Source organism: Pararge aegeria, chromosome 2 (assembly GCF_905163445.1).
Source record: "Pararge aegeria chromosome 2, ilParAegt1.1, whole genome shotgun sequence".
NCBI classification, from domain to species: domain Eukaryota; kingdom Metazoa; phylum Arthropoda; class Insecta; order Lepidoptera; family Nymphalidae; genus Pararge; species Pararge aegeria.
Window position 1 is genome coordinate 12454133 of NC_053181.1, and position 17375 is coordinate 12471507.

The window sequence follows — 17375 nt, forward strand, 5'->3', positions numbered from 1 at the left end:
TTCACTAACAACGTTAAGCGACCTCTAAAGTTACGTCACTACGATACGATTGGGCGGTGCTTGATGTTAAAACTCGTTAACTGATACTTGGCAGATGAAAAAAATATAAATTCGGTTTTTTTAATAAATTCAAATCCACTAAAGCCACAAAATACCATAGGTTGTGGCTAGAACCATACTCATGTAAGGTTATGAGTTGCCTAGAGATAACGGTAACATGTAGGACTGGAGTGTATCGATAATGCAGTCGTATTTATATCGAAATACCCACCAACTCAATGTCATGAACATTGGTTGTTAATCAAATATAAATTTAATTTTGATAGGTATGATTAGCGTAGGTATTAGTTAAAAACCTTATCAATTTAATAAAATATCTGGCCAATATGAATTCATAGTTATCATAAGTTTAATTATTTACACTTCATAAATATGCTGTGTTTATGAACTAACACTAGTGAAAATCGATTAGTCAAAGGTGTACGCCTAGGAATCTTATATGATTAGGCGTCAATTACTAAGACATTGCGTTGTTCGTGTGCCTGATATAAAAACCAAAGTTCATTGGCTGTTGCTAAAGTGCCTAAACACTCCGTTACGATGCAATGCCCGTGTGGAACGTATGTTTTACAAGAGATTTTTACAACCGCCATACCTCTTCCAGGTTAGCGCGATCTATCTAGACAGATGGATTGCAGGCACGATAAAATGCATTCCATGTTTTGCTTCAGTCTTTTCTATTTAATAATTTAATCAATTCAACGTCACGGCGTGTTTTGCAAATGGCGGCTTGAAACTAACTCGATTAGTTGGATCAGTTACAGTTTCAATACTTGAATTTATGTAGGTGCCATATGTTGTGTCGACGACTGCCTAGGATTGGGAACGGTGTTCGCTTCTATGTCTATATACTCAATACTCAGTAGCCTTTTTAGGAATTTTTCTTAGGTAATCAAGCAATTTAGCGTTCTAGTACCTAGGCTAATTGGCAGTGCAGGATTAAGCAAGAGCGGGGCCCGTAGCAAATTCTTTCAACGATCCCTTGATCTGCTATGGGTTCTGAAGTATATAGTGGTAAAAATACTATTCAATACTCAATAAATTCAAATTCGAATTCAAAATTTCTTTATTCATGTAGGCCTATCACAGGCACCATCACTATATAAAGCAATTCACACCCAAGCTTATTTATCCGTGTGTACCTTAAACGTCTATAATTCCCAAAATCACTCTCTCATCTCATCTCTTGAGGTCGCCCGCATGGCTGCCCGCATGGCTGCCCACGTGGCGGCCCACCTGCCTGCCGCTTACACGCTTTTGGCATATTTTTCTAGGCACAATTCCGGATCCATTGAGCTATCGCACATCATTTTAAGAGCAGTATCTCTATTTTGTACCATTTTCAACTTGTCGAATAGACTACTCGATTAGCCTTGTATAATCTACTGCACATATAAAAAACTAAATAAAAATCAGTCTAACGCAATCTTGCACAGCTCTAGTGCAAAGTCGGCCTTTAGTTTGCACAACGGTACGATAGCGATGGCGTCCGGAGGATAATTACTGATCAGAGGGGTTGCGTCGGTCAATATCGAGATTTGATTATCCTCAACTGCTATGGCCCAACTATGAAACGGTCTCTGGACAGTGACTACTATTCCTTAGGCACGTCTAGATTTAATGGGTTAAAAGATTTTAATTAATGTGTGTATTAAAATTTTAAAATAGAGTAATACAAATTATTTAACTCATTATAGCCTAGCGGTGCCATATAGCCCCCAATTTCGTGTGTTTTAATTTTAAGGCCCTGCTTTTGAAATAGGAGGTAAAGTCAAGAGGTTAACGGTCGATTCTGTAATTGAGCTAGAGAGTAAACCCTTATAATACTTTATTCTGTCAAATAAGCGTCATTATGAATGAGCGTCGGTAAACAAGAGTTGAGAAATAGCTGCCAAAAATGGATGCACCGTGTAAGTAGACATTCGAGTACTTTATTAATATTTTTTAATTCGTGATTCATACAGGTATTTTTGTAAGTGTAGGTAAAAACACTTTAGTAAATATAAACAATTTAATTTATACTAGACTTGGCGACTTATAGAAATCATCAAATATTGCTAAAAAATAAATGCAAATTGCAACGTCGCCATATACCCACTGGAATGAAACCCGCATTGTGCCGTTATAATAACATGACAGAGCCCCTAGTGCTCAGATAAAGAACCTACCTTTATCAGAACGTTATCAATAATCAAGTTATGAGGTTTGGTCCTCCATACAAAATTACAAGTCAAGGCTATCGCGATGTAGCTTAGATCTGGGTGCCTTGTTTGAAAGTTTTTCTACCTATTCGAACGCCTGAAAGTTTACTACGATTTGTATGGTATCGAAAAAACGCCGTCCAGTTAAAATATTGGGAAAAAGCATTGTCACTAGATGGCGCTTTATCGCCTCGTTCTTTCGCTCTCAAAAGCTACCGAATAGACGTGGAAAGAAATCTTACACAAGGCACTCTATATGATATTCACATTAAAACGTAGGTATATGTACCCTGTGGCTGAAAAAAGCAATACGCAGAATAACAAGTTTATAAAAAGCTATTGAAATGGAAATCGTCGGGTCCATGTAGATCCAATCCCTCCATTGGTTTGTTAAAAGAAGAATTTATTACTTTAACAAATGAGTATCTAATTAATCCTTTTTAGTGCGACGGTGTATCGTTCCAGCTAATTTAAAGAGCAATTAAACGGGAATGTACGCGAGTGAGTAAAAAATACATACACTTGCCATACGTTACATCGCCGATTGCCATTGTCGGTCCCCAGTGTATTGTTAAAGTCCGCGATCAGATTACATTTAACCTTTATTGTCCACTATTTCTGTCCAACGCATTCATGATGCTTTGACAGCCGAGTGGCGCAGTGGGCAGCGACCCTGCTTTCTGAGTCCAAGGCCGTGGGTTCGATTCCCACAACTGGAAAATGCTTGTGTGATGAACATGAATGTTTTTCAGTGTCTGGGTGTTTATCTGTATATTATAAGTATTTATGTGTATTATGTTCATAAAAAAATATTCATCAGCTATCTCAGTACCCATAACACAAGCTACGCTTACTTTGGGGCGATGTGTGTATTGTCGTAGTATATTTTTTTTTTTTTTTTTTTTTTATGATACCTTCGTGTTTGACTAATTCTTTACAAAGTGAATGAAAACGTTGAACTCTATGAGCGTTCGTTTTGAATTTTTCGCTTGTGATATATACTTCTGTTGTTATTTTTAAAATGTATTTATACATGTATTTATATAAGAAACTAACTAATCGTAAAATAATTTCAGTGGCTGATAAAATTGGCATAATTCGTTTACAAACAAGTTTATTAATCGGGTAAAGTAGCAAATATTAGAATAGCTCATTCATTTCTTGACGATTAAAAGTCCGGTCCTAAACCAAATATATTCTTCAATGAATACGCAGTAAGCAATGCTATATTTTCTGCTTTCAAAGCGTAAAAAAGTTATAGTATAGGTAAGTAGATATTATTGTATAGTAGATTTAGGGTATGGACATTATAAAAGTAACTGGCTAATAACTTCGGGTTAAGGTTTTTAAAAATTCCACGGGAACTCATTACGTGCTTATGGAAGAATTATTTCTGTAAGCATTTATTACTTCCGGCCCTTTATTTTATACTTTTACATTTAGGTCTCAGATTTTTATCTGGTACCGAACCGCAATCAAAACTAATTTAAATAACTTTAAGACTTTTTGCTTAGTTTAATTAAACCAGAATGTTATATAGGTTAATAAGCATTTCGAGTATTCGTTTAACTTCAAGAGAATTTAAATTAAAACGTCTTGTGGCTACATTCAAATTAATCCATTTCAACTTAACTTGGTGCAAAGTAAACGTTTCTTTGGTGGCAATCATTGAGATATCTTTCGCTAGTTGCTTCCCACGTTACCAACTGAATAGTATAATTATTGTTTTAGGAATTAAACTGTAACGTAAAACCGTTACCGTAAAAAACGTTATGTGTGCACTGGTATTTCCGTGGTGTTACCTGGTACAAGGTGCCAACTGAAAATCAGCGCTGTATGCACCCACTGGCGACTGCAGCACAATGCTGAGCTGGCATCCTTTTTCTAGGTTGTGCCACACATAACATGTGGTGTCGTGAATATTGTAAAGTGTGCCGCAATGTAAAAAATAAAATTTTCTTTCTTTCTTTCTTCTTTCTATATTCAATATGAGTTGTGTATTATCAGCTTTTCTTTCCACTACATGGTCTTGACTATAATCTCATCTGAATCTACCTAATCGGTTTCTACGTGACATCGTACCAGAATACTAAATCGCTTGGTGGCACGTCTTTGCCGGTAGGTTGGTAACTAGCCACGGACCAAGGCCTTCTACCAGACAAAAGTATGTAAGTCTCAAAAGTTAAACTACTGAATCAATACCGGTTCGGATTTTCTAAGAAAGGAGCCTAAATACACGCGAGCAAAAGCATCTCTGTTTCGGAGATCTTTTACAATTTTTTGCGATACAAAATTTGCAGTTTACCCGCATTGGAGCACCGTTGTGAAGCTTAGCTCTATTCTTCTCTTTTATGAGAGAAGAGGCAAGTGCCCAGTACTATGTTAATAGGCTACGGATTACGGCGATGATACAAATATGCAAAACACATTAGCTCAAAAGGAATTTATTTTTTACTAGTTCTTGCCCGCGGCTTCCTTCGCATGGGCTTTTTTATGTGTATGATTATTTGAACTACCACGATGCAGAAAAACATGTCGATATCTTCAATTCATCCAATTTTCATTGGGTAACAAACTTCCATCCATACAAGCTTTCGCATTACAATATTAGTATAGATTTTTAATTGCATTTTACATTGGCATTTGAAAAACATTCCCTGTTGTTATCCCACTTCTCCACAACCCTCCCGCGGGTGACTTACTTAGTGGCTAAGGGAATAATAAATAATAAGGAATAATATTATAAACAAAACATACTATGGTCGAGAATATAAAGGAGAACGGGCAGCATCGTCCTCTGTGTTACTACTACCATCTATACGCTTTTATAATATGATTCCTAAGGTGATTTTGGACCTGCCAATGCACAAGTTTAAAGAATTTGTTAAAACACATTTATTAGAGCGAGGTTACTATACAATTGATGAATTTTTTAATGACAAGGTTGCTTGGAAGCATCCGGCTCCGCTTTCAGCTCTCACAAGATAGAAAAATGAATGTTAAAATACAAAATGTAAATTGTTGATGTTGGAAAAGAGCAACTGCTGAGTTTCTTGCCGGCTTCTTCTCGGTAGAATCTGCCTTCCGAACCGGTGGTAGAATCACTACAAACAGACAGACTTGACGTTTCAAAAGTGCTTATATTAGGCCTACTTGAAATAAATGAATTTTGAATTTTGAATTTTGAATTTTGAATCTACTGCGATTACGAACCCGTCGGTCCAAACGGGAGGTTTTTCTTATAATCACCGCGGTTATAAGTAAAACCTCCCGTTGGAGGAGGAAAGAGGCCTTTAGTCCAGCAGTGGACTGCTATAATATATTCACCTATATTATAATCCCTATCCCTAATAATATTATAAATGTGAATGTTACGCTTTCACGCAAAAACTCTTTAACCGATCCTCATGAAACTTTGTACACATATTCTTGGAAGTGTTAGAAGTAATATAGGATACTTTTTATCCCGACATTAAGCTTGGTTCTTTTGGTAGTGGGGATGAGTGTATGACGATTTTACAATATAACTCCGACAAATTATAACCGATTTATATAATTATTTTTGTACTATAGACGTTATAATATGTGTTGAAGTTTGCTTAAACTGTGGTCGGAGATAAAGAACAGAACCCCTCAGCGGACAGCAGCAAACCCCTCATTTAAGGCTTAGCGATACAACATACGTTATTTTTTTTTAGATCTACAACTAAATTTAATGGCACATCAAAAAACAAAATTAAAAGCAGACGAAGTCGCGGGCAACAGCTAGTATATTATAAACCTTTGTTAGGTTTTTTTCGGTTGGTGGACAGTTCTACGTAGCCACAAATCCTTTAGTCAAAGCCAGGCAAACCCTATTTGTGTTTCAACACACGTCTAAACTCAACTTTATAAAGTGAAGACTGACAAAATAATTAACTGACCGTGCAATCAGATACCCCGTACCGACTACAAATGTAAAGAGACATTCTAGGGACTAGCTTATCTAAATAGATAGAAGCCTTAATTAAAGAAAGTGCAGGGGTTCAGCGACTTGCTTATCGGTGCATAATAATTATCCATGATTGTCCACGAACTGACAGACTTATCGCTTGAAATTAACTCGAATTTGTAAAGCGGTCACGTAACGGACATTTGAATATTGCAATGTTTTGTTATTTGATTGGATTGTGAGGATGCACTCTACTTAATACGTCAATCGTTCTGTCATTTGCTCTTAATATTACTGATATCTTATTGCCTAAAATTACGAGTTTCTAGTTAGGTCAAGTACAATATTTATTGTAAAAAAGGGGCTTTTTTATTATTTATTTATTTATCATGGACAACAATATTATAAGTAAAACATTTTATTACCCGAATTCTATTTCCGTACTTCACAAAGCGAAATTAGTCAAACATTCAATTATGAAGCCAGATTAGCCTTACGTAGGTATCAGAGGCTGATTTTCTATACCATAGGATTCTTACATTTATCTTATATTCTATCTTATTTCTATGCTTTTCTTGTGTATTATAAAAAGTATATGATATCTAGAATGCAAGCTATGTATGTGCCTAATTTGATCATCATCATCACTTTTGCACTAACAATATTAGTACAGTTTAAGCCTTATATTACTACAATCTACGAACAGAGAATACTGTTTTAGTTTGTCGACTACAATACTCTAAATTTAAAAAGGTAATAAAGCAACTACCATCGCACAATAACATCAGCACTACAGAGCATGTGAGCCTTCTCATTCTAAACGGAGACCGTTTAGAATGAGAAGCTCACATTCAGAATTAGATGCTTTAGGCAGTATTTCACAACGCTGGCCAAGTGCGCTGGCAAAGTGTGGTAGACTACAGAATGTTTTGAGAACATTATAGAGATCTCTCACACCTCTTACTCGTTTCCTCACGATGTTATCGTTAACCGTAAAGGTGTGATATTTTATTGCTTAAAACGCACATAACTCCGAGAAGTTAGAGCCGCGTGCCAGGGATCAAACTCAAGGTGCCCGAAAGAGACGCTGAAGTCTTCACCACTAGAATATCGCCGATTTAACATATATATTTCACACGATATAGATGAGGCTGACGTATCACAACGCCACAAGTCACAAAGTTCGAATTACTGGGTCAAACGAATGAGCCTAAGTATGGCCAATTTGAGCAAATCATTTTAACTAGGGCACATTACTGCATGACGACCGTGTTAGATGCTAAGTCTTCCATTAGTGATTCAAACCGTTAGGCGAATTACATCATTAATGATATGTCAGCGAACGGTATTTTTGCCATTAAGCGTAGATTCACATTAGCTGATATATTACCTACTGACTTGACTACCTGATTACCTGGACTGATGGAATAGTGGAAATGGACTTTTCTTTCTTGTTTCTTATTCCGCTAGAAGTTAGCTCTTGACTGCAATTGCCCAAGTAATGATGCAGTCAAAGATCGTAGCGAGCTAACCTGTATATACTCCTAGTCGGTTTATACGTGGAATTGTCTGGAACGCTTAATCGCTTAGCAACACGTCTTGTTCGTTATAGTGATAACTAGCAACGGACGAAGCCACTAGAACCTGAGCCCTTGCGCTTACACCACAGCATCGCTGCGCCAGGAAAGTCATCAAAGACTCTTCAAGATAAACAATATTTAATCGACCGATCTAATTTATACACGTGTAGTGACTCTACCACCGGTTCGGAAGGCAGATTCTACCGAGAAGAAGCCGTCAAGAAACTCAGCAGTTGCTCTTATCCAACATCAACAATTTACATTTGACATTTTAACAATCATTTTTCTATCTTGTGAGAGATGAAAGTGGAGCTGGATGCTTCCAAGCAACATTGTCATTAAGAAATTCATAAACTGTATAGTAACCTCGCTGTAATAAATGTTTTTTAACTTATTAATAAACTTATGCATTGGTAGGTCCAAAATTACCTTAGGAATCATATTATAAAAGCGTATACTCAATCCCACAAATTACTTCTGTACCTTTCGCAGACGATATGCAGATGTCACTAACTTATGACCATTTCTTGTAAGTCGACTGTTTATATCCATTTTTTTATTATAGACTAATATGTTGTCTTACAAATACTATATTGTTATAAATATATTGTGAGGATACCGTGAGTATACCTACCTATTTCTTTAAATTTTTCACGTAGGGATTCACGTGATTTAAGTTTATATATTGACCGTACAGCTCTTTTCTGCAATATGAAATAAAGTTTCAATATCAGCAGCTTTGCCCCATAATAAAATCCCGTAAGACATCACACTATGAAGGTACACAAAGTAAACAAGTCTTGCTGTTTCTACATCAGTAATCTGTCTAATTTTCCTGACGGCGTAGGCAGCCGAGCTTAGTTTACCTGCTAGTGTATCTATATTGGCACCCCACTGAAGCTTACAATCTAAGGTCTTGCCCAGAAAAACTGTAGAATCCACCATTTTTAGTGATTTTCAATTTATTATTATATTTTTGTTAACTTTTTTTACATGTGGTAAAATATATAAATCCACACACTTAGTTTTTTTGCATTTAAAAGTAAATTATTGACAGTAAACCAGTGCGACACATGCGACATAGCATAGCTTACATCGTCAGAGTTATCTCTTTCTCTATAAGTTTTAAAAATTAAAGATTTATCATCTGCAAACAGTACAATGTCAAAAGTTTCACTGACATGGTGTGGTAAATCATTTAATATATATGCATCTAATGTTGGTAAAGACTTATTACCAACATTGCAAGCGCTTATAAATAATGCCAATTCATACCATTTTCGACCTCTACCTGTTGAAGATTCACGATACCTAAATTGATTAAGTAAATTAACAAATACTTTTGCGAGACCTTGTATCAAACAGTTGATTATTATAATAAGGAAGTTATGTTTTAATAGTTGATAAGGTAGATATATTGGTTATTTGTATGAAAAATATAAGTTAGTTGCGAGACCTAATCTCCGATAAGTCTATTTAGAGTATATTTTATTAGTAATAAATATAGACGATTTATAGCTGTAAAATTAAACATAAGATTTATTTAAATTAAGCGGTCGATGCTTCCCCGTCACCAACCATACTGAAGCTGACCAATTTGTAAACAACCGCTTCACTCTTTATGTATCACTATCTCTGTCTACTAATATTGCTATCTCTTTTACCTGTATTTGCATCCTTGTCTCATACTCTAATAAAGATACCGATATGCGCGCGCTTCTGTGAGCATAAAACCCCGCCTCACGCGGTCAAATCACGCACTTCACTCGCTGACTCTGAAGCGAACGCATCTCCGGTAAAACGACTACACCTTGTTGTTTTATTTCACTACTGTGGATTGGACTCGTCTACGATCCTCCACAGTGCATGGTCCTTCGAGCCGGATCCAAGAAACCGGCAAACTAAGAAAAGGAGACGAGCTCAAGTCAGTGAACATTTCTGCGAAGCAAGACTGAAAGGAATCAACCTATCGCTGCGGAACGGGTTCCGCGGGCTTGGAAGATCGTTCAAGTCAGGCTGCAGACCGAAGTCAACGTACAAGAAGTCTGTCTAGCAACGGAAAAGGCATCAACCCTTCGCTGCGGGTGCATTGAGGCGATGCTCTGTATAGCTGCCGAAGACCGCGAAGCCTGTGGGGAAGATCGTTTCTCGCGCTACAGACACAAGAAGTCCCACCTACAACGCATTGGCAAAAAGGAATCCACCATCGCTGCGGGTGCATTGAAGCGAAGCTCTGGAGTAGCTGCTGAAGACCGCGAGGCTGTTGGGAAGATCGTTTTGCCGCGCTGCAGAGAAGACCTACAAGAAGTCTTACCTTCAACATACGAAGAGGAATCCACCATCGCTGCGGGTGCATTGAGGCGAAGCTCTGCATAGCTGCCGAAGACCGCGAGGCCTGTTGGGAAGATCGCTTCGCAACGTAGAAGAGAAGACTCAAAGCGGTTTACCGCGCCTCATCTGTTCACCACCTAACGGTGTCAAACGGTGAACAGTGAGTTAACGCCTATCGGCGGGAGCAGTATACCAGACGGTACTGCCAGCTTGCCTTAACGGGCAGTAAGTCTGTAACAGTCTGATCGCGCCGGTACGGTTCGCGTGGGATAGCGCCCTCCTGGAAGGCACGCACGACGGTATCGGGCGTTCCCCCCGGTACCCGAGCGCGCGATTCTCACGCGTTACCCTCTGTCGGGCGATTCCTCACCACCCTACCTTTATTTCCATCCCTGTCAGAGTGTGTTCTTCCTTTGGGACCCTCTGCCAGGACTGATAGGGCGTTAGGGCTGTTAGGGTCAAGAAGACTGAAGACCTGCGCCAAGATGAGTACCATCGAAACGCGAAGCAAGAAGTCACAACCGAAGGAAAAGGAAGTCGGAAGCGACGAATCGGGAGATTCGTCTAGAACAGGCGAAACGTCAGGTACAGAGCAAACCACCTGTACAGAACAAACAACTAGCACCAATCAAACTACGACCACAACAGACTCAAGCAGTACAGCGAAAAACACACCACAAGACGTGCATAGAAAAGCGACGGGATCACGGACATCGCAGAGCAAACGTGCAGAACTAGAAGCCCGTTTAGAACTCCAGCACAGAGAAAAAGAACAGGCGGACGCCGCAGCTGCACTCGCTCGTACTAAATTGGAGCTATTGCAACTAGCAGAGAACTCCGACCAAGAACCGGACGCTGAAAACGACCTAGTCAACGATTGGATAGACAAAACTCCGCCGCCACAAGATACCGAATTTAACCGCAGTATGAACATCCTATCAAACCTAGTAGCAAAGGCAGTTCAACAAACCAACAGTAGTCACGAACACAGAACGGATACCGCACCAAAGAAACCACCAATATATATTAACGATCTGTACCTATTTGACGGAGATCCCATCAACTGGATACCATTCATCAGCCACTACAAGGACACGGCATCATTTTTTAGTGACATCGAAAACACCGCTCGCATCAGGAAGTCCCTCAAAGGACTTGCAAGACAAACAGTAAAATCTCTTCTATACACCAGCACGAACCCAGAAATAATATTAACAGAATTAGAAAGAAGATTCGGACAACCTTCATATATAATAAAAAGCGAAATCGCAGAACTCGACAAATTGCCCAAAATGACTGAAGACATTAAGGGCATAGGCACATTTGCTAGCGCAGTATTTAACAGCGTAAATACAATAAAACAATTAGACCGAAAGGAATATCTTTACTCTACCGATATATCAGATAGAATCGTGGGAAAAATGAGCACCATAGTAAGATTTCGATGGCAAGAATACAAATGCCACCGGACAAAGGAACCCATACTCAGTGTGCTGTCTGAGTTTTTAAATATGATATCGGATCAATTTGATGAGCCCGGTTTACGTCTCAAACAGAAGGTTAAAATAGAAAATAACAAATCACGACCAATAAGAAGAGCCAGAGTTAATACGGCAAATCACGAATCAACCTACGAAAGTGACGAAGATTCAAACTACGACAGCGAGTTCGAAGAAGAAATGAGAATCGTCCTTACCGCCTCGGCAATAGAAGAAGAAAGATGTCCCCTATGCGAACAATCACACGATATTATCAAATGCGACAAATTCACAAAGGAACCCACCAAAGAACGTTGGGAAATAGTCAAAAGACTAAAGATGTGTTTCAAATGTCTCAAAACGAATCACAGACACTTTCAATGCAAAACTCAACCTTGTGGCAAGGATGGTTGCATCAGAAAGCATCATGAGCTACTGCATCAAGAAAGATTAAAACCAGACTCTAATAAGATAGTTTCAGTAAATCACATAGGCACTTCAAAAGCCTACTTAAAAATAGTACCTGTAGAGCTGTGCGGACCAAATGGCACTGAGACCGTCATGGCCTTACTAGATGAGGGGTCAACAGTCACTCTGCTGGTAGACAAAGTCGCCCACCACAAAGGAGCCTCCGGACCTGCAAAGAGCCTAGTTATCGAAGGCATAAGCGGTCATCAAATGAAAACGGAAGAATCAAGACATATTAAAATTCGTATCAAAGGTTTATTCTCAAGGACATATGAAGATCTTCAGGCACATACAATCGGACAACTCAACCTTATAGCACAATCCGTAAAGAAAGAAGACATAGAAGATTGCCCCCATCTTAAAGATATAGAAGATCAGCTGATATACGATGGAACGCCACCATCACTGTTAATAGGCCAAGACAACTGGCACTTAATAGTTACAAGAGACTTGAAGACTGGTAGCGCATCAAAGCCCGTGGCATCCCTAACCAGCCTAGGATGGATACTTCACGGCTTGAAGACTGAAACCTCAAAACCCGTCCTCTTCATAAATCACATTCATGAAAAAGAAACTGAAGACATAGATAAACTAATTAAAAACCATTTCAGTCTCGACTCGTTGGGAATAACAGAAAGAAAACCACTAAAAGATCCCGAACAACGAGCCATGGCAATTTTAGAAAAAACAACTCATAGATTGCCCGAAGGAAGATTCGAATGCGGATTACTATGGAAATCCGACGATGAAACTATGCCACAAAATAGAAACAGTGCCTTACGCCGCCTACAAGGCATAGAAAGAAAACTAAATAAAAATGAAGACTTCAAATTAAAATATACTCACCAAATACAAAATCTAATATCCAATGGATATGCCGAACTAGCCACCACAAAACCCACCTCGCCAAGAACCTGGTACCTGCCACATTTCGCAGTAATACATCCACAAAAGGAAAAATTAAGAGTCGTGTTCGACGCCGCCGAACGCACAAATGGCAAAAGTCTAAACGATGCCTTACTATCCGGTCCTGATTTACTACAATCCCTCTTCGGCGTGCTGATAAGGTTCCGCCAAGGCCCGGTAGCCGTCGCAGCCGACATCAAGGAAATGTTTCTCAGAATCGTAATACGAGAAGAAGACAGAGACAGCTTACGATTCCTCTGGAAAGAGAACGAAACAGACGCAGAACCTAAAGAATACAGAATGAAGTCGCTAATATTCGGAGCAACGTCATCACCCTGTTCAGCTATATACGTTAAGAATCGAAATGCTCAAGACTTCCAAGAAAAATATCCCGAGGCTGTGAATGCCATTCAACGTTGTCATTATATGGACGACTATTTACAAAGCTTCCCAACAGTCGAAGAAGCAAAAAGAACAAGTAAAGAAGTGGACCTCATACACAAAAGTGGAGGTTTCGAACTAAGAGGATGGACATCGAATTATCCATCCACTATTAACACAATGGAAATCAACCATCCCGACCACATTAATTTGGGAGACCACGATAAATATGGGAAGACATTGGGCATGATATGGCAAACCAACAACGACGCATTACGATTTACTGTCAGCCTTCGCAACACGCCCGATGACGTCACTAAAGAAACGAGACCACCAACTAAACGCGAAATCGCAAGCGCTGTCATGTCAGTATTCGACCCGCTAGGTTTAGCCACTCCAGTTTTAATACAAGGAAAAACACTTATACAGCAACTATGGCGCACCGGAATAAATTGGGACGACCACATACCCGACACGCTTAGAGACCATTGGTCAAAATGGCTCAACAACCTAGCATGTCTAAAGGATCTCAACGTTCCACGATGTACAGATTCCTGTAACGAGGGGGAACTACATACCTTCGTAGACGCCAGTGAAACCATCTATGCCGCTGCAACATACTGGAAAACTACTATGAACAACCAGGTCAGCATAAAACTAATAGCAGCAAAAGCCAAGGTGGCCCCACTCAAACCTACCTCTATACCACGATTAGAATTACAAGCCGCAGTGCTTGGCTGCCGTCTAGCAAACAGCATTCACCAAGAAATGGACACCAATATTAAGAAGAAGTATTACTGGTCAGACTCTCGAACGGTATTAGCATGGATCAAATCCGACCCACGCACGTTCAAAACCTTCGTCGCACACAGACTAGCTGAAATAGAAGAACTCTCAAAAACATCAGAATGGAGATACGTACCCACTAAACAAAACGTAGCTGACGACGCAACTAGATCGGCACCCCGAAATTTCGACAGCAACCATCGATGGTTCAACGGTCCAGAATTCCTAAAACTTGACTGCAACGAATGGCCTCAAGATCACAGTGATCGCTCACTACAAGTTACGGGCGAAGAAAAAACACAGACAGTAGCCACGGCGCGTCTCGTTCAACCACCTATACCAGACGTCAGTCGTTTCTCATCATGGACACGTTACCTACGAGCCTCAGCACGCTTCATACAAAGCGTCGAAGTTTTTAAAACATTACTAAATAAACCCGACAAAGTCACCGCCACTAAACGAATCGTCAAGGATAAAGCCTGGAAACCGTATAAAAAACAGATGACTCAACAAACACCCACGAATCAAGAACCAACTATAAAAACCGTGAACAAACTAATACCATTATCAAGAAAATACATCAAGCAAGCTGAAACAATGTTGATACAACGAATTCAAAATGACAGTTTTAAGAAGGAAATTCAAAACCTTAAAGATCACAAGAAGTTCGCCAAAGGATCCCGCCTAAGAAGACTCACCGCCGTTATAGAAGATGATATAATGCATCTCGAAACTCGCCTATCCGCTGCCAACAACATAGCGATTTCCTACAAAAAACCCATAATACTCGATGGAAAACACCCGATTACACGACTAATCGTGAACCATTACCATCAAGAATACAATCACGGTAATCACAACACGATTATGAACGAGATTCGACAGAAATACTATGTGATATCCCTTCGAAACACCGTCAAAAGTATAGCAAGAGAATGCCAATGGTGTAGAATACACAAAGCCGTTCCTATCACAACACCTTTGGGAGACTTACCGGTGGAACGCCTGCAACACAAACAATACCCGTTCACCTGCACTGCTGTAGATTATTTCGGACCAATAACCATAAAAATTGGCAGAAAAACAGATAAACGCTGGGTGGCTTTATATACATGCCTCACAACGCGAGCAGTTCATCTAGAGATTGCTACATCCTTGTCAGCAGATAACATGATACTCACACTGCGAAGAATGATAGCACGTCGAGGGACACCTAAAACGATGTTTAGCGACAATGGAACAAATTTCATCGGAGCAAATAAAGAAATCAAGACAGCGTTTGAAAAAATGATAGATAAATCCAAAGAAAGAGGAATTCAATGGAAATTCATACCTCCAGGAGCTCCACACATGGGAGGAGCATGGGAGAGACTAGTGCGATCAGTTAAAACCGCACTAACCGCAACCCTTAATACACGACATCCTCAAGAAGAAATATTACATACATTACTTCTAGAAGCAGAACACCTCATAAATTCAAGACCTATAACAGAGGTATCCCTAGATCCAGATGACCAAGAAGGTTTAACTCCAAACCACTTTCTGATTGGAAGATCAAGCGGGCACCTTCGCATGGGAGATTTCACTGACGACGAACTCATCGGCCCCCCAACAATGTGTTTTCCAACATTACAACGCCTCACCGATCACTTCTGGAAACGCTGGCTCAATGAATATCTACCCACGATAACACCGCGATACAACAACAATCAAAATGGATTCATTAACCCAACCATCGGCGACATTGTAATAATAATCGATAATTCTCTTCCCCGAGGCACCTGGCCAAGAGGTGAAATCATCAAAACCTACCCCGGACCAGACTGAAAAACACGTATAGTAGACGTGCGCACTACCGCCGGAATACTAAAGCGACCGGTTTCCCGCCTAGTGAAAATCGCGCAATCTTCTTCCTCAACATGAAGTGCTCCAGATGTCATCTTCGCACGGAGGGGAGACTGTTGAAGATTCACGATACCTAAATTGATTAAGTAAATTAACAAATACTTTTGCGAGACCTTGTATCAAACAGTTGATTATTATAATAAGGAAGTTATGTTTTAATAGTTGATAAGGTAGATATATTGGTTATTTGTATGAAAAATATAAGTTAGTTGCGAGACCTAATCTCCGATAAGTCTATTTAGAGTATATTTTATTAGTAATAAATATAGACGATTTATAGCTGTAAAATTAAACATAAGATTTATTTAAATTAAGCGGTCGATGCTTCCCCGTCACCAACCATACTGAAGCTGACCAATTTGTAAACAACCGCTTCACTCTTTATGTATCACTATCTCTGTCTACTAATATTGCTATCTCTTTTACCTGTATTTGCATCCTTGTCTCATACTCTAATAAAGATACCGATATGCGCGCGCTTCTGTGAGCATAAAACCCCGCCTCACGCGGTCAAATCACGCACTTCACTCGCTGACTCTGAAGCGAACGCATCTCCGGTAAAACGACTACACCTTGTTGTTTTATTTCACTACTGTGGATTGGACTCGTCTACGATCCTCCACACTACCCGTCCTGTTTTTATTATTTCTTAGATTAGACCCTGTAGCGTGACTTTTTGTTTTGGGTCTTTTATTCAAACAGTTTCAGGAAGATGTCGTTCTTTAGCGATAAGGGGCCACTCTCTTCGTAGTCGGTATAATTACTGTTTAGTAACGGCAGCTATTATTTTTGTGAGAAAATTAAGCAGATAAGCTTAAAAACTTATATTATTATTATCAGCCTTCTTCCCCCTTTCTCATAACAGAGAGGTATAGTGTTTACCCCACCGCGAACATTAGGTAAGGTTTATCGCCAAATGTCACTTAAATTGACGAGGATGCCAATGTACCGTGCTGTTCGAAGAATAGAGAGAAGGAAATCTTCGAAGACTTCTTCTTAAATATTCATCATTACTAACCTATTATCAGTTCACTACATGGCCCGGGTCAGAATAAATAAATAAATATACTACGACCTTCTAGCCCCAAAATAAGCGTAACTTGTGTTATGGGTACTAAGATGACTGATGAATATTTTTATGAATAATATACATAAATACTTATAATATACAGATAAACACAAACAGATAAATATACAGATAAAACATTTATGTTTTCACACAAATATTTTCTAGTTTTGGGAATTAAACCCTCGGCCTTGGACTCAGAAAGCAGGGTCGCTGCTCACTGCGCCAGTCGGCCGTCAGAATGAGAAGGGTTTAGGCCGTAGTCTACTGCAACAGCGGACT

General features: G+C 39.4%; 1 protein-coding gene across 1 annotated transcript; it reads left to right on the plus strand.

The window, feature by feature from the left end:
• Positions 1-10588: 10588 nt before the first annotated feature.
• Positions 10589-15949, plus strand: LOC120630571. Its single transcript, XM_039899834.1, has one exon. The coding sequence runs from the start codon at positions 10589-10591 to the stop codon at positions 15947-15949; it is 5361 nt and encodes a 1786-aa protein (XP_039755768.1).
• The last annotated feature ends 1426 nt before the right edge of the window (positions 15950-17375 follow it).